This window comes from Canis aureus, chromosome 27 (genome assembly GCF_053574225.1).
Source record: "Canis aureus isolate CA01 chromosome 27, VMU_Caureus_v.1.0, whole genome shotgun sequence".
Classification (NCBI taxonomy): Eukaryota; Metazoa; Chordata; class Mammalia; order Carnivora; family Canidae; genus Canis; species Canis aureus.
The window spans coordinates 19,919,297-19,943,477 of record NC_135637.1 but is presented as its reverse complement, the minus strand read 5'-3'; the positions used below and the strand labels follow the sequence as shown (position 1 = coordinate 19,943,477).

At 43.8% G+C, this 24,181-nt stretch overlaps 2 protein-coding genes across 2 annotated transcripts in view; one reads left to right on the top strand and one right to left on the bottom strand.

Annotated features, from left to right (window-relative positions):
• Positions 1 to 17,353, bottom strand: part of DYNLL1 (dynein light chain LC8-type 1) — a 31,747-nt gene extending 14,394 nt beyond the window's left edge. Inside the window, exon 1 of the mRNA XM_077875922.1 lies at positions 17,200 to 17,353. The gene's annotated coding sequence lies outside the window, so the exon portion shown is untranslated. The remainder of the gene's footprint in view (positions 1 to 17,199) is intronic.
• A 334-nt stretch (positions 17,354 to 17,687) lies between these two features.
• SRSF9 (serine and arginine rich splicing factor 9) lies at positions 17,688 to 24,117 on the top strand. The gene is made up of 4 exons (XM_077875917.1): positions 17,688 to 17,965; positions 20,295 to 20,455; positions 21,951 to 22,123; positions 23,630 to 24,117. Exons 1-4 carry the CDS (start codon positions 17,778 to 17,780, stop codon positions 23,771 to 23,773), a joined length of 666 nt encoding a protein of 221 aa, XP_077732043.1. The 5' UTR covers positions 17,688 to 17,777; the 3' UTR covers positions 23,774 to 24,117.
• Positions 24,118 to 24,181: the final 64 nt, after the last annotated feature.

Sequence of the window (24,181 nt, the reverse complement as noted above, 5' to 3'; positions counted from 1 at the left end):
TTCAAAACTTGTGGCCTGAACAATGAGAAGAATAGGTTGGGCTGGGGAAGGCTGGCCAAAACAGAAATAAAAAGTTGTTTTGGCCATTTTAACTTTAAGATGCCTATTAGAAACATTCCAAGTGGAGGTATCAAATAAGTAGTTGGATATATGAGTTCTGGGACGAGGTCCAGGCTAGTGCTATATAATCTGGGGAGTCATCAGCTTATAAGTGACATTTAAAGCCATGATACTGGATGAGATCACCATGGAGGGAGGAGTACGTGAAGATGGAAGAGGTAATGCTTATTCAGCTAGCAATTCTCTGAGCTTTTAACATGGGCCAGGCCCTAAGGTAGGTGCAAGGTACAGAGATGTATATCCCTAGCACCTGCCCAAGAGATGCTCCATTACTTATTTAATTTTTCCTGTCTAAGTGCTTTGGCCACTTAGAGGATAGACATTGGGAGTTCCTGCCCTACCTCTTAGTCACTTGTTTTTTGTTTTTGTTTTTTTTTCAGCAGATACCTATTGAGCACCTAGTTGTACAAGGTTCCCATCTAGGCACTAGGGTCATGAAAGGAAGTAAGTGAGATATAGCTCCATTGTAATGATGTTTACATTTTGTATGTGGAGGAGGTGGGGACTGAACAAGATGCATATGATGATGTGATTACAGTTGTGACAAATCCAATGATAGAGAATGTAGGCCAGTATAAAATCTGTTAATGAGGGCAGTGCCCTAGGCTGGCTTTCCTTGGAAGTCACATTTGGGGAGCAATCTAAAGGAACAGGATCTTGCAGAAGGGGATAGGCAGAAGATTCTCAGGTGAAAGGAATAGCACAAAGTTCTCAAGGCTTGAAGGAGGTTGACAGCTGAAGGAAGGCCAACTTGGCTACAGAGAAGTGATCTAGGGGAGTGGGAGAAATGAAGCTAGAATTGGGTGGGGAGGCAACAGCCAGACCTTCAAGGTCTTGTAAGCCTCGCTAAGATATATGGACTCTGTCCTGAGGCCACCATTGGCCCTGAAAGGCTGTAGGTGGGGGCACACGTGATCAGAGGGTCACTGAGAAGACCAGGGCAGGGGGACCAATGTGGCAGCCAGATCACCACTGAGGAAGTATTTGTTGCTCCTTTGCCTCAGTCTCTTGTTTACTCCATTTTAGACATCAGTTTGCAAAGCTCCAGTTCTCTCCAGGGCAGGGAAGGATGTCCTGTCTCAGAAAAGTAGAATTTGGGATCCCTGGGTGGTGCAGCAGTTTGGCGCCTGCCTTTGGCCCAGGGTGCGATCCTGGAGACCCGGGATCGAATCCCACGTCGGGCTCCCAGTGCGTGGAGCCTGCTTCTCCCTCTGCCTATGTCTCTGCCTCTCTCTCTCTCTCTCTCTCTCTGTGACTATCATAGAAAGAAAGAAAGAAAGAAAGAAAGAAAGAAAGAAAGAAAGAAAGAAAGAAAGAAAGAATTTTAGGTGCCCCCAAACTTGACATCTGGGGATCTCAAAGCCAGAGCTTAAAGCTGGACATAAAAATCTATTTCTTCTAATCTTCTAGTCTATTTTATGGTGGTGCAAAAGTGATACACATTCAGTTGAAACCAACTTTGAATTTTGATTTTGGATCTTTTCCTGGGCTGGCAATATGTGGTACTATATACTCTTGTGCTGCTGGGCAGTGGCAGCCAGCCACAGCTCACAGTCAGCCATGCAATCGCAAGGGTAAAAATCTGATACATTTACAGCCATTCTGCCTCTCACTTTCAGTACAGTGTTCAATAAATTACATGAGCTAGTCAACACTTTATTATAAAATAGGGTTTGTGTTAGATGATTTTACCCAACGATAAGCTAATGTAAGTGTTCTGAGTACTTTTAAGATAGGCGAGGCCAAGCTATGATTTTCAGTAGGTTAGGCATATTAAATACATTTCTGACTTAGTATATTTTCAACTTATGATGGGTTTAATGGAATCAAACCCATCAAAAGTCAAAGAAGATCTGTATTTCATTAAGCAGAGGTGCCTGGTTGTTCTGGCAGAGCTTCTGTGACTATGACTATTTTCTATAGGAGTTCATATAAATTAGGAATCCTAGATTTACGGCCTTTTACCACCAAGCTATAAAGTACAATAATTAATTAGTGCAGCTAGCTGCACTCAGACTGTTCTCAGTCTCAATGTCACAGCCATCACAGGTGTGAAATATGGGATTTTTAACCAGTTTTCTTTCCATTTTTTGTTAAAAATTATAAAAATAATAAATGGGCAAAATAAAAGATACAGAAGAACACTAAGAATTAAATTATAACTATTAACTGTATAGAAAGGACCATTGTAACACCATCATTTTTCTATGCATATGTATATATATCAATATTCATATGATATCTATCACACTGTAATTATTTTTGTTACATGCTTTTACATGTCCTTAAAAGCCTTCTGCAACATAATTTTTCTTTTTTTTAAGATTTTATTTACTTATTTGAGAGAGAGAGCACACACAAGGGGGGAAGGGGCAGAGGGAGAGGGAGAAGCAGACTCCCCACTGAGCAGGGAACCAGACACGGTGCTTCACCCCAGGATCCCAGGATCATGACCTGAGCCAAAGGGAAACACTTAACTGACTGAGCCACCCAGGCGCCTCCCACATAATTTTTCAATAGCTCCTTAATAGTCCATCCGTAACTATTTTCCATCCATAACTTTTTTGAAACAATCCCTTATCATTGGACACTTGGGTTGTTTCCAATTCTTCAGTATTCTAACAACGTTTTGTTCTGATGAACACCCTTCAAAGTTAAAAATAATCTGTTTTATTCTACTTTCAGAAGTAATAGGTACTCATTGTATAAAAGTCAAACACTGCAGCAATTTAGAATCTGGAAAAGAACGTTCCTGGTAATCTTACAACTCAAAGATAACAACTGTTAAAATTAGATTTTTTAAATGCATAAAACAGTTTTTTTTCTTTCTTTTTACCAAAATGGGATGATTCTGAGTTTTCCATGTCACGACATATAAATTTGCTTCATTCTTTTAATAAGCTTCCTTACATTCCTACCACCACCGCTTCCCACCCACGCACATGTATATGCACACAGCCTCCTCTCCAGGTACCAGGCATGAACCATGAGTTCTCCTACCTAAGGCCATCTTCCTTGGCCCTGAGTCCATCTCCTCTCACTTCTGTGATTGCCAGTATGCCAAATCCTGCATCATTAATTTCCCCCATCTACTGGATTATTCCCATTAGTGTACAAACATCTTGCCATGCTCTTCATCTTTAACAAATGCTTTCCTGGGATGCCTGGGTGGCTCAGCGGTTGAGCGTCTGCCTTTGGTTCAGGGCGTGGTCCCGGTCTTGGGATCAAGTCCCACATCAGGCTCCCTGAGAGGAGCCTGCCTCTTCCTCTGTCTATGTCTCTGCCTCTCTGTGTCTCTCATGAATAAATAAATAAAATCTTTAAAAAAATGCTTTCCTTAACTATACACTGTCCTCCAGCTATCACCCCATTCAGCTTTCCTCCAAAGAGTTGCCTATATGGTTAATGCCCCCCTTATCCGTGGAGGATGTGTCCCAAGATGCCCAATGGATGTCTGAAACCACAGGTAATACAGAATCCTAGATATATACTGGTTTTCCCATACAGAGATACCTATGGTAAAGTTTAATTTATGAATCAGGCACAGTATGAGATTAACAACAGTAACTATACTAACAATCAGTAATTAACAATTAATAATTTATGATAGAACAATTATAACTGTAGAACAATTACAGAACTGTTGTAAAAGTCGTGTGAATATGATCTCTCTCTCAAAATATCTTATTGTACTGAACTCCCCCTTCTTGTGATGATATGAGATGAGAAAATGCCTATGTGATGAGATTAAGTGAGGTGAATAGCAGGCATTGTGACATAATATTAGGTTACTATTGACCTTCCGAGGATAGTCAGAAGGAGGATCATCTGCTTCAAGACTGAAGCTGGAACTGGGGAAAGTGAAACTGTTGATAAAGGAGAGGACCACTATCTCAATATCTGTGATTCAGAACTATGAGAAATGAGTTTTGGTTGTTTATAAGCCACCCAGTCAGTGGTATTTTGATATAGCAGCCCGAAAGGACAGAGACACAGCCCATTATCCATTGTCTTCTCAATTCAGAGCACCAAAACAGCTTATCAAGGTGACCAATGACCACTGTGTGCTCAATCCAGTGACTTTCATTGATACGCTTGTCACAATTTGCTTTCTTCCCTTCTGAAACTCATTCTTTGCTGGGGTTCCAGGACACCCAGGACTCTCACAGTTCTCCTATCTCCCTGGGTCCTCCTCCTTAACTTCATCTGCTTGTTCCACCTCTTCTCCTCTATCTCTGAAGGAAGGAGTGTCCAGGCCTCACTTTTGGCCACTTCTCATAATCCCTGTTTTCTGGCTCTAAAAACCATCTCCATTCTCAGGACTCCTGTTTGAGTCTGCTTGGGCTGCTATAACAGAACACCATAGATCAGGTGGTTTGTAAACAACCAAAATTCCACAGTTCTGGAGGTCCGAGATCAGGATGCTGACATGGTTGGGTTCTGACAAGTAGCCCCTGCAAAGATTAAGGCAGGGTCCACTTCCTGGTTTATATACCTGGCTGTCTTCTCTCTGTGTCCTCACATGACAGAAGGAGCAGGGGAGCTTTCTGAGGTCTCTCTCTCTCTCTTTTTTTTAAGATTTAATTTATTTATTCCTGAGAGACAGAGAGAGAGAGAGAGAGAAAGAGAGAGGCACAGACACAGGAAGAGGCAGGCTCCATTCCATGCAGGGAGCCTGACGTGGGACTCTATCCCAGGTCTCCAGGACTACACCCTGGGCTGAAGGCAACGCTAAACCACTGAGCCACCTGGGCTGCCCTCTGAGGTCTATTTTTTATAAGAGCTCTATTTCTATTCATAAGAGTTCTACTCTTATGGCCTAATACTTCCCCAATACTTTTTAAGGATTTTATTTATTCATGAGACACACACACACACACACACACACACATACACACACACAGAGGGAGGCAGAGACACAGGCAGAGGGAGAAACAGGTTCCATACAGGGAGCCTGACACGGGACTCAATCCCAGGACTCCAGGATCATGCCCTGGGCCAATGGCAGGTGCTAAACTGCTAAGCCACCCAGGTGTCCCCTCAATACTCCCAATCTAACAGACTCGGGGGCAGGCAGATTTCAACATATGAATTTTGGGGGTACATAAACATTAGATCTGCTGGAAAACCCAAATTTGTAGTCAGCCAGAAAACAACAAACAACTGTGGGTACAGTGGGAACTCCATTTGTGGCCCTTGGCTGAAGTAAGGATATCTTGCAGGATTGAGTCCTTAACCTGTAGGGTACTGCACTAACTCTGGGTAGCATCAGAAGAATTGAATTGGGGTGCCTGGGTGGCTCAATCAGGTAAGCATCTGACTTTGGTCAAGTCATGATCTTGGGATAAGGCTCTGCACTCAGCAGGGACCCTGCTTGTCCCTTTCCCTCTCCCTTTGTCTCTCCCTGTACTTGTGCGCTCGCTCTCTCTCTCTCTCAAATAAAGAAATAAAATCTTTATATTTTTTTTAATTTTTATTTATTTATGATAGTCACAGAGAGAGAAAGAGAGAGAGGCAGAGACATAGGCAGAGGGAGAAGCAGGCTCCATGCACCGGGAGCCTGATGTGGGATTCGATCCCGGGTCTCTAGGATCGCGCCCTGGGCCAAAGGCAGGCGCCAAACCGCTGCGCCACCCAGGGATCCCTAAAATCTTTATTTTTAAAGAATATTTTATTTATTCATGAGAGACACACAGAGAGAGAGGCAGAGACACAGGCAGAGGGAGAAGCAGGCTCCATGCAGGGAGCCCGATGCAGGACTCAATCCCAGGTCTCCAGGATCATGCCCTGAGCTGAAGGCAGACGCCCAACCTCTGAGCCACCCAGGCGTCCCAAAATAAAATCTTTTTTAAAAAAGAATTGAATTGTTGGACAGAGAGTTGGTGTTGGAGAATTGATAAGGAAAAATGACACTGTCCAAAACGAGAGAGAGAGAGAGAGAGACATCAGAGGAAGTCATTGGTTATTAGCACAGTGCTAGATACAGACTTCAACAGATATAAAAATTATAAGCCACAAATAGAAAAAAGAAAAGAAAAAAAGGTGTGAATAAATGGAAAGTGACATCAAGGTTCTTCTGGGTGAGAAGGCCAAATATAGCAATAATGACAAAATTTTCCACATGTAAATTTATAGGTTTAATACCATTCCAATTAAAATACCAACAAGATGTTGTACAGAAGTTGAGAGAAGGATGGCAGATTATGCTTAGACAAATCACAGGGTGCCTAGATGGCTCAGTTGGCTAAGTGTCTGACTCTTGATTTCAGTTCAGGTCATGATCTCAGGGTTATGAGACTGAGCTCTGGGGAAGGCTGGGTGTGGAGCTTGCTTAAGATTCTCTCTGTCTGGGGTGCCTGGGTGGCTAAGTTGGTTAAGCGTCTGCCTGTGGCTCAGGTCGTGATCCCAGCGTCCCAGGATCCAGTCCCACATCAGGCTCCCTGCTCAGTGGGGAGTCTGCTTCTCCTGCTCTCTCTCTGCTCCTCCTCAACCCAGTCTTGTATGCTCTCTTTCAAATAAATAAATAAATAAAATCTTTAAAAAAAAGATTCTCTCTGTCCTGAGGCATCTGAGTGGCTCAGTCGGTTAGGTGTCTGACTCATTACTTTGGCTCAGATTATGATCTCATGGGTCCTGAGATCAGGCCCCTGCCCTGTGTGGGGCTCTGTGCTCAGCAGCGAGTCTCCTTGAAATTCTCTCTCTCCCTCTCCTCCTGCCTCTCCCCCACCCACACTCTCAATAAATAAATAAATAAATAAATAAATAAATAACATCTTTAAGAAAAAAAAGATTCTCTTTCTCCTTCTCCCTCTGACCCCACCCCCCAAAAGACTTTGTAAATCGGCAACACAACTAAGCCTTTCAGAAGTACATATTTGGAGGAAAGTTCTAGACCAGGGTCCCACAGTTCTTGCTACCACTGAACACCAACTCACCAAGTCAGGGACCTGAAGGCCATGGAGGGTTTGGCCAAGCAAAAGACTGGGGAGGCAGAAGTGGAGAAATCAATGTTCCAAGAAGTAGCCTCTGCAAAGATGAAATGCAGGCTTTCAGACACAGCAGATCCCAGAGAAGGAGGCTGAGTAGTAGTGGGAGACGAGGAGAAGCTGGGGGAGGCACATGAGGAAGAGCCAAGATAAGGGTGTGGAAACAGGTTTTTCTCCAGGGGGCTGATGCTTTGTCTCTTCTGCTGCTGCTGAGTCCCTAGCATCTAGCCACACAGTAGATGTTCTATAAACATCTCGGAGATCTTTTTTTTTTTTAAAGATTTTATTTATTTCATGAGAGACAGAGGGAAAGAGGCAGAGACATAGGCAAAGGGAGAAGCAGCCTCCCTGCAGGGAGCCCAACGTGGGACTTGATCACAGGACCCCGGGATCACGAGCTGAGCCAAAGACAGACACTCAGCCACTGAGCCACCCACGTGCCCCAGAGATCTTTTCATACCTACATATATGGACTTGGTTTTTGTAATGTCTGCATAGTCTTCAGGCTTCCACATTCCAATCCCTGTGACAGGTCCCACTGGATGGACCTTGAGGTTGCTTCCAGTTAGTATTAGGGAATCATTATTAATAAACATCCTAGCGTTTCAAATACAGGCCCCCTGTGGTCTTTCTTCTCAAGATCCCAGGGATCTCCTGGATTTTTTGATTGGTCCTGTTCTGGGAACTAAACAAGCACCCTTTTGCTAGTCATGGTCCCTTCAGAGACTGTGCAATATAGTCCCCTCAGGCTTTTCCCTCCCCCCAGCCTATGCCCCTTTACAATCATCCTATTCAGGGATATACAATAAACATTTGTATGGTAAAGGCAACTGACACGGATTTCTATGGAGCAGCTGAAATACCCTGACTCAGCCAGCCTCTGTTTTTTTTTTTTTTTTTTATATATATAAGGTTTTATTTACTTATTCATGAGAGACACACAGAGAGAGGCAGAGGGAGAAGCGGGCTCCATGCAGGGAGCCTGATGCAAGACTCGACCCTAAGTCTCCAGGATCACACCCTGGGCAGAAAGCGGCGCTAAACCACTGAGCCACCTGGGCTGCCCCCAGCCTCTGATTTATATTAGGGCTTCCCATGAGTCCCTTGTGATTATAGACGGAGAAAGAACACCCCTCACTCCCAACTCATGGCATTATTGTGCTACTAAGCTTCCCCCAAAACACCAAGCTCTTTTTGGGACCCTCCCAGCTTTCTCTGCACATGCTTTTCCTTCTCCTCTTCTCAGTGCCTGGCTAACTAATACCAGCTGGTTCTTCAGGTCTCAGAAGCTACTCCTTCCAGGAAGCCTTTCCTGAATACCCCACTCCAGCCTGGGTTAAGAGCTACAGAAGCACCCCGTTATTTCTTGTAGCACGTATCCCACACTTTGTTGTAATTCCCTGTTCACAGTTGTCTGTGAACAGTGTGAGGGCACAGTTTGGGTCTTGTTCACTGTTTTGTCCTTGGCGCCTACCACAGAGCCAGGCGGTTTTGTGGCTCAATAAATATCGGTTGAATGAATGCACAAACGTCAAGTGCACGAGGAGTGGGGAAGCCACCAAAGTCCCAGAAGCCACATACACAACCAGAGGCTCTTAAAGCTGGAGACGAAGCATTCCTTAAGGAACAAAAACCTGACTTCTTGTAGGTACCTTCAAGGAGTATGTCATAAGACAAACTGGCAATCCAAGGGAAAGGATAGGATCACAAAAGAAAATAGTCTCCAGCTGCCTAGCTCCAGGGAATGTTTGTCAGTGTGACATTCACAGAAGCCTTGCACATGTGCTGAGGGGGAGAGCCAGCCTCAGCCAGACAGGAGGGAGTTCAGCTACTGTGCATATGTTAGCACTGAGTGATGTGTGGCTTAGAAGCTTCTTGGCTCTGAGTTTCTTTTCTTTCTTCTTTTTTTTTAACAACAACAACAAAAAACTCCAGATATTTCCCAATTTCATATATATATATATATATATTATCTTTAAGGAACGTTTTTATTTTTGAGGTACTGTTACCAAATTATATTGACTCAGTTCATTAAAAACCATAGTACAGAATTGATTTGAGTCCAAAAGTATTAGGATTCTATTAAATAAATGCTTCTTCTTGCCGCACCCAAAAAAAAACTCATTAGCACCGTCATTAATCATTTCACACCCCTTCAACCCTTTGCTTGTGTCCCTGAGTTACTCTGCCATAAAAGAAGTTTCTGAAGGTATGTGATAAGGTGGAGCATGTTTAAGGAACAGTTCTAGGTTGAGGGTAAGGAATTTGGGGCTGAGAAAGTAAAACTTGTTGAACTTGAGGAGCCCATCTATCATTTTGTGCCTCAGTTCCCCTTTTCTGGAGCTAGAATAGCTCTTTTTTTAAATACTAGTTAATGTGTTTATTAAGCACTGTTAGAAAACCACTGGCCCAAAATGGTGTCACTGAGATTAAAGCCCCAAGTCAATTAACCAGGACTTAATACTTAACCTAACAGCAGTTTCAACCTCCCCCCCCCAAATGTAATCTTTAACCAGTCAACATGGGAACTCTTGGGTTAACACTAGGAAATTTACTGATAGGCCTCTTCAGTGCCCCTAAGGAGGGTGACTGCCTAAAACAATGAACTCTTTGCTAACCATTTGCTTTTTTTCCATTCCTTCTCTAGCTTTAAAAACCTTTCCTTTTCCATAGCCCTTTGGAACTCTTGTTTACTTGCTAGACTGGATGCTGCCTGATTCATGAATCAATTAATAAAGCCAATTAGGGGGCACCTGGCTGGCTCAGTCAGAGGAGCATGTGACTCTGGACAAGCATGTGTCATGAGTTCAACCCACAATAGTGTAGAGATTACTAAAAAATAAATAAATAAGCTTTAAAAAATAAGGCCAATTAGATCTTTAAAATTTAAGGTTTTTCTTAAGATTTTATTTTTTTATTCATGAGAGACACACAGAGAGAGGCAGAGACACAGGCAGAGGGAGAAACAGGCTCCTCACAGGGAGCCTGATGTGGAACTTGATCCCTGAACCCAGGATCATGCCCTGAGCCAAAAGCAGACACTCAACGGCTGAGCCACCCAGGTGTTCCATGGTATCTTTTATTATTGTTATTTAACAGCACCTACCATGTGCCAGCATAGCATGGCTGACTGGTTGCAGTGGTTCTTAACCTTTTCTGGGGGGATGCAGATTTACAGATCTTTATGGTAGCCACTAGCCACATTTGGCTATTTATTAACTGGAGTGCCTGGGTGGCTCAGTCAGCTAGCCATCTGACTCTTGATTTCATGATTTTGGCTCATGTCATGATCTCACGGGTTGTGAGACTGAGCCCCTTGTCATGGGGCTCCGTGTTCAGCAGAGTCTGAGATTCTCTCTCCCTATCTCCCTCTGCCCCTCCCCCAACTCCTCAGGGGTATATGTGTGTGTGTGTGTGTGTGTGTGTTCTCTCTCTCTCCCTCTCTCTTGCTAAGGTAAATAAATCTTTATAAAATAATAAGAACTAGTTACAATTAAATACAATGAAAAGTTCAGTATCTCACTTGCACTAGTCATTGAGTTATTTCAAGAGCTCAATAACCACATGATTCTAATGGCTACTCCACAGAACTCAGATATAGAACATATCCATCATTATACAAAGTTCTATTGGACAGCACTGCATGGATATTCTCCCCGGAATTACAACTTCTCTGTTCAATTTGCAATACTTTTTATCCAAATTTACAAGTTTTACAGTTTTTCAGGGTTGGAGTAGGGGTTGGGTGCGGAGGCAGTCAGTCATTCACTGGTCCCTGAGCCCCAGAATCCAAGAAACAGAAGCCCTGATATGACAAGCTTTTGGAGAATTCCATCTCAGAATATAGCAAGCTGACAAAAATAAAGCAATAAAGCTGCTACAAATCCAGTATGCTCACTGCTTTAATTGTACCTCCTCATGTAAAACCAGGAATCCTACCTATCTGGCCATATTCAAAGAAACATCAGCTTATTAGTCAAAAATAACTGAAAACCAATGTTAAGGATTTTCTGTAATCTCTTAAAGAGACACCAGAGGGGAATAATATTCACAACACACTGCAAATCTTCTTGAATTATCTTTCCTATCTTTTTCCTCTTCTCATCCTCCCACACATGGCACTTGCTTCCTGAAAGCTCTCTGCACTCCCATCCAAACCCCCTCAAACCTAGTCTGCCGCTGCTTCTCCCTTTCCTCCCCTGCTCAGCAAAGTTCTCTATTATGTAGCTCTGCAGAATATGTTTTATTTTACTCTGTCACACAAATACAGTGGCAAAGAATAACAAAGAGAAAGCTCTCGGGGTGATGTGACTAGGCACACATTCCGGTGACCCAACCCACAGCTCTCCCTGGCAGCCTGGACCAGTTTCTTTGAGGTGACTCATTTTCCCACCAATGATTTACTCCCCGCATCACTTCCTCTTCTATCCACTGCTCCCAAGGACCAGAGTCTGAGAGAAATTCATGACTGAGCCTGACCCAGAAGAAAACATATTGCTGGGATGCTAGAGGGAACTGATGTCATAGGGAAAGGAAGAAAACCAGATGGTCTGGTTCATAGAATCTTTTATCCCTACTGATAATTGTTTTATTATTACTTTTTATTGGGCACTGCCCTACTCCCTAGCAGGGAGTGAATGGCTTGCTGTGGGAAATACATTAACTCTTAACACTCTGCCAAGGTCAAAGACTTCTTTTCAATCTGAAGAGAAGTCCAACAGTGCCATTCTTATCTTCATATTAGAAGTGATCGATGTTATTCAGCTCCCCTGTATTTTAGGTGAAAACTTAACCCTGTAGGAAGGGCAGTTCTATCCCTTGTATTAGAGAACTCTGATCCTCATCCACCATCATTTGGTCATGCTCCTTGAATTGCTTTTATTTTTATCTTTTATTATTATTTTTAAAGATTTTATTTTTTATTCATGAGAGACACACAGAGAGGCAGAGACACAGGCAGAGGGAGAAGGAGGCTCCACACAGGAAGCCCGATGCAGGACTCGATCCTAGAACTCCAGGATCATGCCCTGAGCTGACAGCAGACGCCCAACCTCTGAGTCACCTAGGCGTCCCATCCTTGAATTGTTTTTAGTGAAGAGGGCACATAGAGCCTAGAACCATCATGTTTCTTATCCTTCCTGTGTTACCCACATGCATCTAAACTCATTGTTGTCCACCCCCTATAGATCACTTCCCTCTGCTTTACTCCCCATCTCAGAATGCTATGACTGCATAACCAGTTCCCTAAGCCAAGAACTTGTAAATCAACCTGGACTCCTCCTCACTCAGCCCCCACAGCCAGTCTATCACCATGTCCTATGATATCGTCTCCTTGGGATAACTCACCTCCTTAGTATCTATCTCTGTCCTCTTACATCAGGCCAGCAGCATTTCTTACTTTAAGGACTGCAGAGGTCTCCCAGTAGGTGTCTCCCTGCATTGGCTCCCATGTTGCTTCCCCATGTAACCTGCTAGTCCATGGGCCATTTGGGGCTATCCCTGTTCTTACCTATACTCACCTTTAGGCTAATCTGACTACAGTGTCATAAGTTCCCAGAAGAGTAAGAATCCAACTACAAAATCACTAATGGAATATGTAGTTTTAAATGAAGGAATCAGGCAGCCCAGGTGGCTCAGCTGTTTAGCGCCACCTTCAGCCAGGGGCCTGATCCTGGAGTCCTGGGATCGAGTGTCCCTGCATGGAGCCTGCTTCTCCCTCTGCCTCTATCTCTATCTCTGTCTCTCATGAATAAATAAATAAAATTTTTAAAAAATTTTAAATGAAGGAATCTATGAAGTCCCAGTGGGAGCTTACACTGCAATTACACAGCAATAGTTCCTGTCTCTTCTCTTCAAGATTCTGCTCACCTCCACTCCAATTTCATTATGGCAGGTATTGCCACACCTCTCTCTCTCACTCCCTTTCCTTTCCCTACTATCCTGCAGCTGCCCTCTAGTTAAATTAGTTCTTGGTTGCCTCCTCCACATTTCTAATCCTTTCAGCTGCCACTTCCTTCTGAGAAGATCTCATCCCAACATAACTCCTTAAAGCCTTCATGGCTACTCACTGCTCTCAGTAGAGTCCACATTCCCTAACATGTTCTACTAGGCTTTGCAAGCCCCGGCCCCAGCTCCTTCCCCTTCTGCCCCAGACATACTGCAGGGCATTGGGGATCACCCCTGCTCTGCTGTCTCTTCTTTGTGGGCAGTCTGTCATGCTCCCCTTTTTCCCTATGATTAATTCTGACTGGTCTTCCAGGGCTCCACCTAAACATCTCCTGGAAGCCTTCCTTATAATCTTTAAGACTGTGTTAGGTGTTAAAAAAAAAAAAAAAAAAAGACTGTGTTAGGTGATCTTGCAGCAGTTTATCCTTAACCATAGCTGTGCTCTCAATGGCTGTTTGAATAGCACCTTGAGGACAGAATTGCATTACTGCATGACATGGCTTCTTACAGGGCCTAAATTATAGTGTTGTGCTCATGATGCTGAATAACTAGATAAGCAAAAACCCAAAAGCATGTCTGTCTAGATTCTGTGGCCTTAGTAGAGAATGGAACCCATGAGCCTCTAAAGCATTAAGCTATAATTCAGGCCTTGTTTGTGTTCTAACCTGCAAAGGTTAGTACCTGAGTTCACAGGAAAAAAAAACAAAACACATTTGGGGTTTCATGGATGATCATGAATACCTTCTGGCAATTTTGCTGTGTTCCTTTTAATTCTGGAAGGCTGTACTTGCCCTATCCCCACATCAGGACACAACATTTTCTAAGCTAGGCATGAACCCCTCTGGTGATTGCATGCTGTGAGGTTTTGCATAATATAAGCTGAATCATTACTATTTATAAGCAATCTTCTACCTAGAGTCCTAGTAGACTACTTAGCTGATTCCACTTCTCTCCCTAAGAGACGAAATTTTCTAGCATTGTCCAACTAGCATTTTTTTGGGGGGGGAGGCAATCTTTCCAAGCAACAATCATGTAGGAGTGGTAGGAGTCAGATAGTGGTATTAACACACTTAAACACACCACAAAAATGGAGAGGCATCTGGACTTCTCAATGCCTTTGGGATATGTAAGCTTCTATAAGGCTTTGTACTTAAGACTCAAAATCATATTTGGCCAGGACTCTTTCCTGCTTGACTTCTGGCTAGCAAGGAACAGCTAAAAGCTTTACATAATTCAGAATACAACAGATGGTTCTGTTTTATTTTAGAAATAATTTATTGTGTTTTATTCCAATTATAAAAGTAGTACATGCTAATTACAGACAATTTGATATATACAGAAAAACATAAATAAAAATATAGAAATCATTTCCACAAGAGATATCTCTACAAACATTTGGAAAGTTATTTTCTATGCTTTTTTTGTTACAAGCAATGAATATATGTACATATATACATTATTTTTGAAGAACCTCCAATATGTACGTATGTGTGCATGTATGTGTATTCCCTTGAATAGAACTGGATAATACTACTTAAATTTTTGCTTATTTCCCTTTTTCTTTCCAGAATATAAAAATGGGGATGTCTGGGTGGCTCAGTGGTTGAGCGTCTGCCTTTGGCTCAGGGCATGATCCTGGGGTCCTGGAATTGAGTCCTGCATTCAGCTCCCTGCATGGAGCCTGCTTCTCCCTCTGCCTATGTCTCTGCCTCTCTCTCTCATGAATAAATACATAAATAATTTTTAAAAAATATAAAAATGAAACATAGTTACAATAACTATTTTCAACTTTACAGTAATGTATGAAGCCTAAAGTGAAAGTTTCCACAACTGTATTCTTTACAGGTAACTCTGTCAACCAATTCAATAGATTCCTTGAGAATATATAATTACATGTGTTTAATGTATATATTAAACAACACTTTTTTTTTTTTTTAAGTAGACTCCATACCCAGCATGGAGCCCAACCCAGACTCGAACTCACAATTGTGAGATCAACACCTGAGCCAAGATCAAGATTTGGCCACTCAACCAACTGAAACCACCCAGGTACCCCTCAAACAACATTCTAAATTCATTTTAATTATAACTAAATTAGCAAGACCTTAATATCCTTCAAAATATTGTTTAAAAATTGTGTAACAAGGGCAGCCCGGGTGGCTCAGCAGTTTAGTGCCGCCTTCAGTCCAGGGTGTGATCCCTGAGACCCAGGATTGAGTCCCATGTCGGGCTCCCTGCATGGAGCCTGCTTCTCCCTCTGCCTGTGTCTCTGCTTCTCTCTCTCTCTTTCTCTGTCTCTATGAAGAAATAAATAAAATCTTTAAAAAAATAAATAAATAAAAATTGTGTAACATTCAACATTATTATGTTGAACCACTCCATTATTATCAGGGGTTCAATTTTTTTTAATTGAACAGAATGCAATGAACATACATAATTTATTGTAAGGATTTATTTCCTGATGATAAAATTCTCCAAGTAAAATTACTGGACCAAGAGGTATATGTGTATTATCACGGCCTGATGTATACCATCAATTAACCTTCCAAAAAGGTTATACACTCAGTAGTTAACACGTGGGTGCCTAATTTGTATTTGTTTTTATTTTATTTTATTTATTTTTTTGTTTGTTTGTTTTTATTTTAAAAGGCTCAGAGGTGGGGAAGCTTGGGTGGCTCAGTGGGTTGAGCCTGAGACTTTTGGTCTCAGCTCAGGTCTTGATCTCAGGATCCTGAGTGCAAGCCCCACCTTGGGCTCCCCCCTGGGCTGGAGTCTACTGTAATAAAAAAGGGCTCAGAGGGGGTATAACTACAAATCAACTACTGTACCTTCAGATTAAATGTTTGGTTTTATTTATTTTAAAATATTTTATTTAGTTATTAATGAGAGACACTGTGAGAGGCAGGACCCCATCCCAGGACCCCGGGATCACAACCTGGACCAAAGGCAGATGTTTAACCACTGAGCCACCAAGCGCCCCTAAATGTTTGGTTTTATTCGCTTGCTATTGATAACATTAATGGAGTTTTTAGTTTTTATAAAGTTTATTTGTGGGGCGCCTGGGTAACTCAGTGGGTTAAGCATCTGCCCTTGGCTCAGGTCATGATCCTGGAGTCCTGGAGTGAGTCCCTGTGCAGTAGGAAGTCTGCTCCTCCCTCTCTCTCTGCCTCTTCCCTGGCTTGTGCTCTCTCCTCTCCCGCTCACTCTCTCAAATAATTAAAATCTTAAAAAAAAAAAAAAAAAGTTTATTTGTTTTAGTAATGACTATACCAACCAACCGTGGAGCCCAAACTCAGAACCCGGAGATAAAGAGTCACAGTGACTGAGCCAACCAGGCAGCCCTAGGGTTTGTTTTCAACAAGTTTCATACCTGCGCCCTAACATTCATTATATAAATTTTCAGACATAAAAAAGGTTGAAAGAATGGTACACTGGGCAGCCCAAGTGGCTCGGCGGTTTAGCACCGCCTTCAGCCCAGGGTGTGATCCTGGAATCCTGGGATGGAGTCCCACATCGGTCTCCCTGCATGGAGCCTGCTTCTCCCTCTGCCTATGTCTCTGCTCCCCACCCCCCATGAATAAATAAATAAAATCTTAAAAAAAAAAAGAAAAAAAGAATGGTACACTGAACACACTGAACGCACGCACCGTCTAGATTCTACAGTTAACATTCCAGTGTGTTATTTTCCTTTGCTTACCCGCCGTGCATCAGTCCACAGAAGATTCATTTTCAATATGCAAGCTCTTTTTAGACCTCTATTTTTGCGGCGTCCCCTGAACTATGGGAAGTAAGTGTGAAAGAGTGCCATGGTGGGAGTCTACCAGCGCTCCTCAGAGGCTCGGCCCACAGGCTGGGAGCGCGGCTTCGGGCCCCAATCCTGACCCCACCAGGAGACACCAATATTCTCTCACCTGTAATACCGGAATCCCACCATCTCTGGTGAGGATTAAAAGCACAAATAATGGGAGGCCCTCTGTAGCGACAGCTGAGATAACTGAGACTCTTTTTCCCTCTTAGTGTCCCCTGAATGTCAAGCCCAAGTCCCCGAGGCCATCTCAGGCCCCTCACACCCAGCTCTTGTCCATCTCAGGCCCTCAGTTCTGAGCAACGGTAAAATGGGGGCAGGGTCGCCCAGAGGGCTACTGACCTGAGTCTGAGGGCCGAGACAGCCCCACCCAGCCCACCGTCCGGGACTCCTTCAGGCCGCAGCGGGGTCAGCCTGCGGCCCGGGCCTGGCTCCCTCCCTCCGGCGCCCCGCACGCAGAGTGACAGCCCGCGCGGGGTCCTCTCCGCCGCAGCTCGCATCACCTCAGAGAGTGCTCACAAAAGCCTGTGAGGTAGGCAGCGCTACGGAAGCAGAAAACTGAGGCCCAAGAAACTTGAGTCACTTGCCCAAGACCATGAAGCTGGCGAGTGAACTGCTTTCAGGGAATTCCAGGAATCAAGCCCAATACGCCCGACTCCAAGCTCTCCCTTTCTTTGCCCCGGGGCGCGCCAGTACCTACAGGGGGCGCCAGCCTGCGCGCACGCGCAGTCATCGCAGCAGCGTCCCCTTTAAGACGATTCCTTTTTTGCTTCCACCGACCCCTTCGCTTCCGCTCCGCCGTTCCCACAATGCAGTGCGGCTGAGCGTCTCCGAGCCCGCGGGGACGCTGCGGGGGGACCCCGGCTGAGGCGGCGGCGGCGACGTGGGCTGCGGCGGGCCCGCGGCGTCGGGCGGTGCGGATGTCGGGCTGGGCGGACGAACGCGGCGGCGAGGGAGACGGGCGCATCTACGTGGGGAACCTTCCGACCGACGTGCGCGAGAAGGACCTGGAAGACCTGTTCTACAAGTACGGCCGCATCCGCGAGATCGAGCTCAAGAACCGGCACGGCCTCGTGCCCTTCGCCTTCGTGCGCTTCGAGGACCCCCGGTGAGGCCCCGCTCCGCCCGCCCGCGGTCTGAGGCCCCAGGCCCCCGCCTTCCCTCCTCCCCCTCCCCTCGAAGGCCTCCCCTCCCCCCTCCGCGCAGACCCCTCAAGGCGCCCCCGGGTGGAGGATGAGGCCTCCTCACCGCAGGCTCAGGCCGTCCTTTGCTCCGTCGTCACTTCCTCTAGGGTTTTTTTTTTTTTTTTTTTTTTTTTTTGGGTACTTAAAAACACAAAAGCTGGGCGTTTGGAGGGCCCAGGCCCGCCCAGACCGGCCTAGGGGATGGTACACATGACCATTCTCTCTCAGAGTGGAGAGGCACCCTTCAGGGGAAGCCGCCCCGGGGCCTCGGAACCTTGGGCCCGGAACCAGTTGGGATAGGACTCCGTGAGGAGAAGTGGCCAGTCGCTCTCCCTGCGCACCCCTCCCCCCAGCCAGAACTCGCCGTTAGAGGGTAACAGACTGTGGGGACGTGGTTGCCTTTGGAAGTCGTAAAGGGTCTCTGTGATGGAACAGATCTCCATCCGCGCGCGCCGCACCCCGCAGGGCTACGGCCTCGTCCTTCTGAAAGCACCAGGGATTTGAAAAAGTTTCTAAAATGGTCTGAGGGGGATCTCTGGTTTCACTTCACTCCTCTCATGAGGGAGGCACCGCCAGATGCTTAGGGCCCCAAGCATTTGGAAGCTTCTCGATCCCTAAACTGGCTCAAAGGGGTCTTTGTGATTTTGCAAACTTTGTCCGCCTGATGGCCAGAAAAGGCCTGGGAACTTTAAAAACTGCAGTTGGTCGTTCTTAGAAGCCACCTCATTGGACAGGTTACTCCATTTGGAGTAAATAGAGGGCCCACTCTGTTTTCCAGCGTTGACCCAGGGAATGCTTTACCTAGTCTGCACCGGCAGGCTTCACTACAGGGACTGTCCATAGGGTGTCTTGCCTACCTGGTGTGCTGGTATGGGGCAAGGAGGGCATCTGAGGACAGGGAGGTAGGAAGCACTCTGAGGCTTTGAGGACTCTGACAGAGCTCATTCTTAGTGTCTTGTCATTTGTCTCAGAAACGGAAGTACGCATTTTCACACCTAAACTGGAGAAGGTTGCACCTCTGTAACAGTTTCAGTGTGGCTTTTGAACTGTGTCAAGTATCACTAGCATTTTCAACAACCTATAAAAGAGGTAGTGTTAGCCACATTTTATAAATGAAGAAACTGAGGATTTAGAGTTGCTGTTAAAAGAGAATGCTATGAGGGATCAAGGTAGGATTTGAACCCCCTGTACTGCCCTTTAAAACACAAACTTACTGTATGATACACTACATTTTCATCTCTTCCATAATAGAAAAGCTGTCTTTTGATGTCACTAAATGCCAAATTTCTAGCAAAGCACTGCACACATAGTATCTTATTTAATCCTTACAAATAACCCTGTGAGATAGGCATATTACATTTAAGAGATGTGAAAACTTGATGTATTTACCCAAAGATAGCTACTAGTAAGTAGCTGAAGAGTGATTTGAACTCGTAAATCAGTATTCAAAATCTGCTCTTCAACCCTAGTGGTTCTGCCTCTCCTTCACTTCATTATAAATATAGCCAGGATTGCACTGGTTGTAGTCCTCGTTGCTTTTAACTTTGTGACTAGAATCAGATAAGCAATTATGTGCCTGTGACAACTGAATGATGCTTTCATTAGTACATCTTTGGCTTTGCTTGTCCATCCAAGCTCTGAGGCCATTCCTTCTCCAGTCCAATACCTGACAATCAGCTTGGTTCTCCTAGAGCCCTAGGGAAGACTGAAAGTAACTTCCTCGAATTATTTACCTCTTTCGACAATACTGTACCTAGAGAGTGGTCTTCACAACTTAGTTTTCCAAATGATGCTGAAAAAGTACCCATGAGAGAGTTCCATATTCCTCACAAAACACAAAGTGTGTATTTCGAGCCTGATTTTTTTTTTTAATGAATTTTCTTTTACAGACTTGATGGTACTAGGCTTTGCTAAAGAATATTAAAGGATGAATGTGTGGTGAGCATTTTGATTAACTGCTCACAGGGTTAAAGAAATATACTGGTGAAATCAATCACCTGTCAACAATTTTTTTTCCTGAATTAGTCCTCTTATAAGTCATTTGTTTACACCTTTATTAATCATTTCATACCTAGAAAACCTTGTGTGTGATAGCTATAAAGCTTAATTCTAATATCATGAAAGGTCTTCACACGAAAGCAGTAGTGCATCAAGATTCTATTTTGTTTTTCTCACTCCAGGTTTCCCTTTTATACTTGTTACTCAGGGCTTCTTACTGGTCAGTCAGCACTAACTCCAAACTTTTCTTTGCAGAGATGCTGAAGATGCAATTTATGGGAGGAATGGTTATGATTATGGCCAGTGTCGACTTCGTGTGGAGTTCCCCAGGACTTATGGCAGTCGGGGTGGGTGGCCCCGCGGTGGGAGGAATGGGCCTCCTACAAGAAGATCTGATTTCCGAGTTCTTGTTTCAGGTATGTTCCTTTCAAACTGAATGAGCTGATGCATGTAAAATACTCAGCACACAGTCTGGTCTCCAAGAAATTTAGTTGTTACCCTTCAGTACATGGGACATGTGCGGCTTTCCTTTCAATAGCCTGTGCACAGTCTGTGGTCCTGCTATGTTGCCACTGAGGTAGGCATCTTGCAAATGAAATTGCATCAGTCATGCAGCCTTGGTAGAACATAAACTTGCTTCTTATGAAGGAGTTTTCTAGTGTTGAGAGGGAAGATGGTGGCAAAACCCTGTGAGCTAGAATTCTATAGAGATGTTTCCTTTTGGAATATACTCAGTATCAGACTTGCTAGACATTCCAGGAACCAGATTTACTGCCAAGCATTGGATCCTGAAAATGGTCAGATTTAGGTAGTGGCTTTGGAATTATAGAAAAAAGAAAACAAAACAACTTGGAGTTTTAGGGCTTCTTTTGCAGAATATAGAATGAAATGTCTAATGTTGACAAGCAGTGAAATGCCAAGCTCAGGTTTATGCATCTTTTCAAAAGATTAATACAATGGTAAAGACCTGGGGCCTTCTGCACATTGCATGGGCATTTTAGGACCATGATGGATTGAAATGTATTGAGAAACCTGGCACTTTCTTAGATAGGAATGTCACACAGTTACAGCAGATTCCCTTGGTACTTAACAGTGATCCTCTCAGTATCTGCCTATCTTGTGTCCCTTTGTAATTTTTTAACCCCAGAACTCTATTCCCTCCTTCAGGATGTCATACATATCTTTTTTTCTCTCCATGCTGCTCTGAAATCCTGCTTAGAAAACTATTAGGAAATGGCTGCAGTCCTGAGCTGTGAGCGGTAAACACAGCCTTTGAGAGCAGGAGCACATTTCCCTTTCATGACATCAGGTAGGGTTGTATAATTCCCAACTAGTTGTAGCGTCTGAGTCTTACCTTTTCCCCCATTGTATTGAAGAATGTTGGTGATCTTTTAAAAGGTACTTTGTCTGGTTTGTCAGTCATTCACACCTACAGGAAAACAAACTAGATTTTTGTTGTGTTGTCACCTTCAGCTATGCCTTGGTTCCTTCATTGGATAGTTTCAAAATTCCCATGTTCTGAGAACCTAGTCAAGCAAGAGATAATTGGTACTGATAAATTTCATAATGGAAAACATTATGAAACGTTCTTGGGAATTTGATATTAAATGTGAAGGATAAAGAAAGGCTGTGAATTCTCACAAATGCTACACCTGTAATGGAGTGGACTCTTTGCTCTGTTGCAAGGACTTGGTCTCTGGAAGATTAGCCTAGGACTAGTGTCTTATAATGGTTTACCACACATACTTTAGTACTCTTGTCTGGTTTTATGCCCTTTATGATTTGTGATTTGTGGATCCTCAGAATCTGAAAGTAGTGATGGAAAAGGAACCCTAGGTATTGCTGGTTCTTAACAGGTCAGTTAACATGGCTGAAGGATATGGCCTCTTCTCTTATGTTGTCTATGCCTAGGACTTCCACCATCAGGCAGCTGGCAGGACCTGAAGGATCATATGCGAGAAGCTGGGGACGTCTGTTATGCAGATGTGCAGAAGGATGGAATGGGGATGGTTGAGTATCTCAGAAAAGAAGACATGGAATACGCCCTGCGTAAACTGGATGACACCAAATTCCGCTCTCATGAGGTGGGTTCCCACCTTCTGTTGAGCTTTCACCTAGGCCACTCCATCTGAAGCTGACCTAGCAGAAGTAGTAATAGGCCATGTGTTTACCATTTGATGACCTCACAGTACCATTAAAGATCTATCTTAAATGGACAAAGCCAAGAAATTCATCATGCCTAAACCCTGCAGGGTCATAACAGAGAAGTCTGCAGTTATAGTATTTTTAACCCAGAGAGAATACTGGTGCAGTCTGTCATAATGTGGTGAGCTATTCTGTGATACCATCCCTTTCACAACTGGCTTGATCTGCAATGTACCTCTGTGAACCTAATTATTATGGTTGTCCTTTCTCTGGATCTAGTCTGAGCCCTTCAACCCAACCTCATCATCTCAGCTCTTCCAGATACTGCTGTTGGGCCAAGAGGTCACTTCATTCTTCCTTTCCCAGAGTAATGCAGGATCCTCTTTGCAACATTAGTCACTTTGGCATTTTCTTGTAATCACCTTATCCTCAGGACTTAATTCTTGATGTCTTTCCTTTGGAGAAGGCAGCTGCTGCTTTAGATCTTTCAGTCTGATTCACATGTTACCGAGACTAGCCAGCAGACCGACTGGACATTATTTTTTTCTGGTTATCTCGTCCTAACTTACCATGAGGTCTAGATTCATCTGGGGTCCATTTCCTTTTCTAAGGGTTCATATAATTCCCCGATTTTATGGCTTGGAAAGTGCATGGCTTAACAGTACTTTTGCTCAGACTGAATTTGGAGCAGAAACAAAACAGGATCGGGTCCTGTAAAACTGCAAAGTAGGGCCTCAGTAAGGATAAATACAATTAACTGACTTCACCTAGGGAATTCTGCATCAGACTTCTTTCCTTTTAATATCTTTAGATTCTCTGAGAGTGTTGGCTGAGGGCAAAGGGCCTGAAGAGAGGCCAGCCTGGACATGACTCCTGTGCCACTTAATAATTTCTTAGCTGAGCTATTCTCTGAATGCTGGTTCCTCCTTTTGCAAAATAAGAACAATAGCATTGTCTCATAAGACTTGCTGGGAAGCTAACTTAAGATAACTGAGTAACTAACCCAGGTCCTGACACCTGAGAGGTGATGAATACAGGTTAGCTTTTTCCATAGGTAGCCATCCAAAGATGCACATATGCGGTGGCAGGGGATTGCAGTGTATGACCTCTGAGATCCTTTCTAGTTAGTTCTTAGTTTCAGGGGTCAGTGGCAATAATTCAGATATGTTAACAGTAATGGCTAGTATTTGAGCATTTAATACATGTGAAGTTGCTATTATTGGTATCACCCTGGAAGAGATAAGAGCATTGTTTTCCTCATTCTTGAAATAAGCTGGTAAGCATACCTACCTTATAGCATTATTATGAGGGTTTAATGAGAACATGATGCCAAACAGTGAGTGCTCAGTACTTAACTATTATTGTTAGGCAGTCGTGTTAAGTTTTAGTGCGCTTTATTTCTCTGGGTCTTATTTTTTCCTTTACTCTTTTTGCTTGAATTTCAGGGTGAAACTTCCTACATCCGAGTTTATCCAGAGAGAAGCACCAGCTATGGCTACTCACGGTCTCGGTCTGGGTCAAGGGGCCGTGACTCTCCATACCAAAGCAGGGGTTCCCCACACTACTTCTCTCCTTTCAGGCCCTACTGAGACAGGTGATGGGAAATTTTTCTTTATTTTTTAGGTGAACTGAGCTGCTTTGTGCTCAGAATCTACATTCCAGATTGATGATTTAGTGTCCTAGGAAATTTTTTTAATTTTTTTTTTAAGGAAATACATAATTTCTACCAGGGCCATATTGGCAGTGAAGCGTTTTAAACTGCAGAAATTGTGGTTTTGGTTCAGAAATAAGTTGTATATTTTTCACCCTGGATTATGGGAAAAAAAAATCAGTGCTGTGTCTTTGTGGGTTGCTCTACTATGGAGATCAGCAGTTACTGTGACTGAGTCGGCCCATTCTGTTTAGAAATATATTTTAAACGTTTAGTAATTGATATGTGTGGTTGTCCTTGATTAAGTTAATAGATTTCACCAAACAGGCACACTGATTAAAAAGAA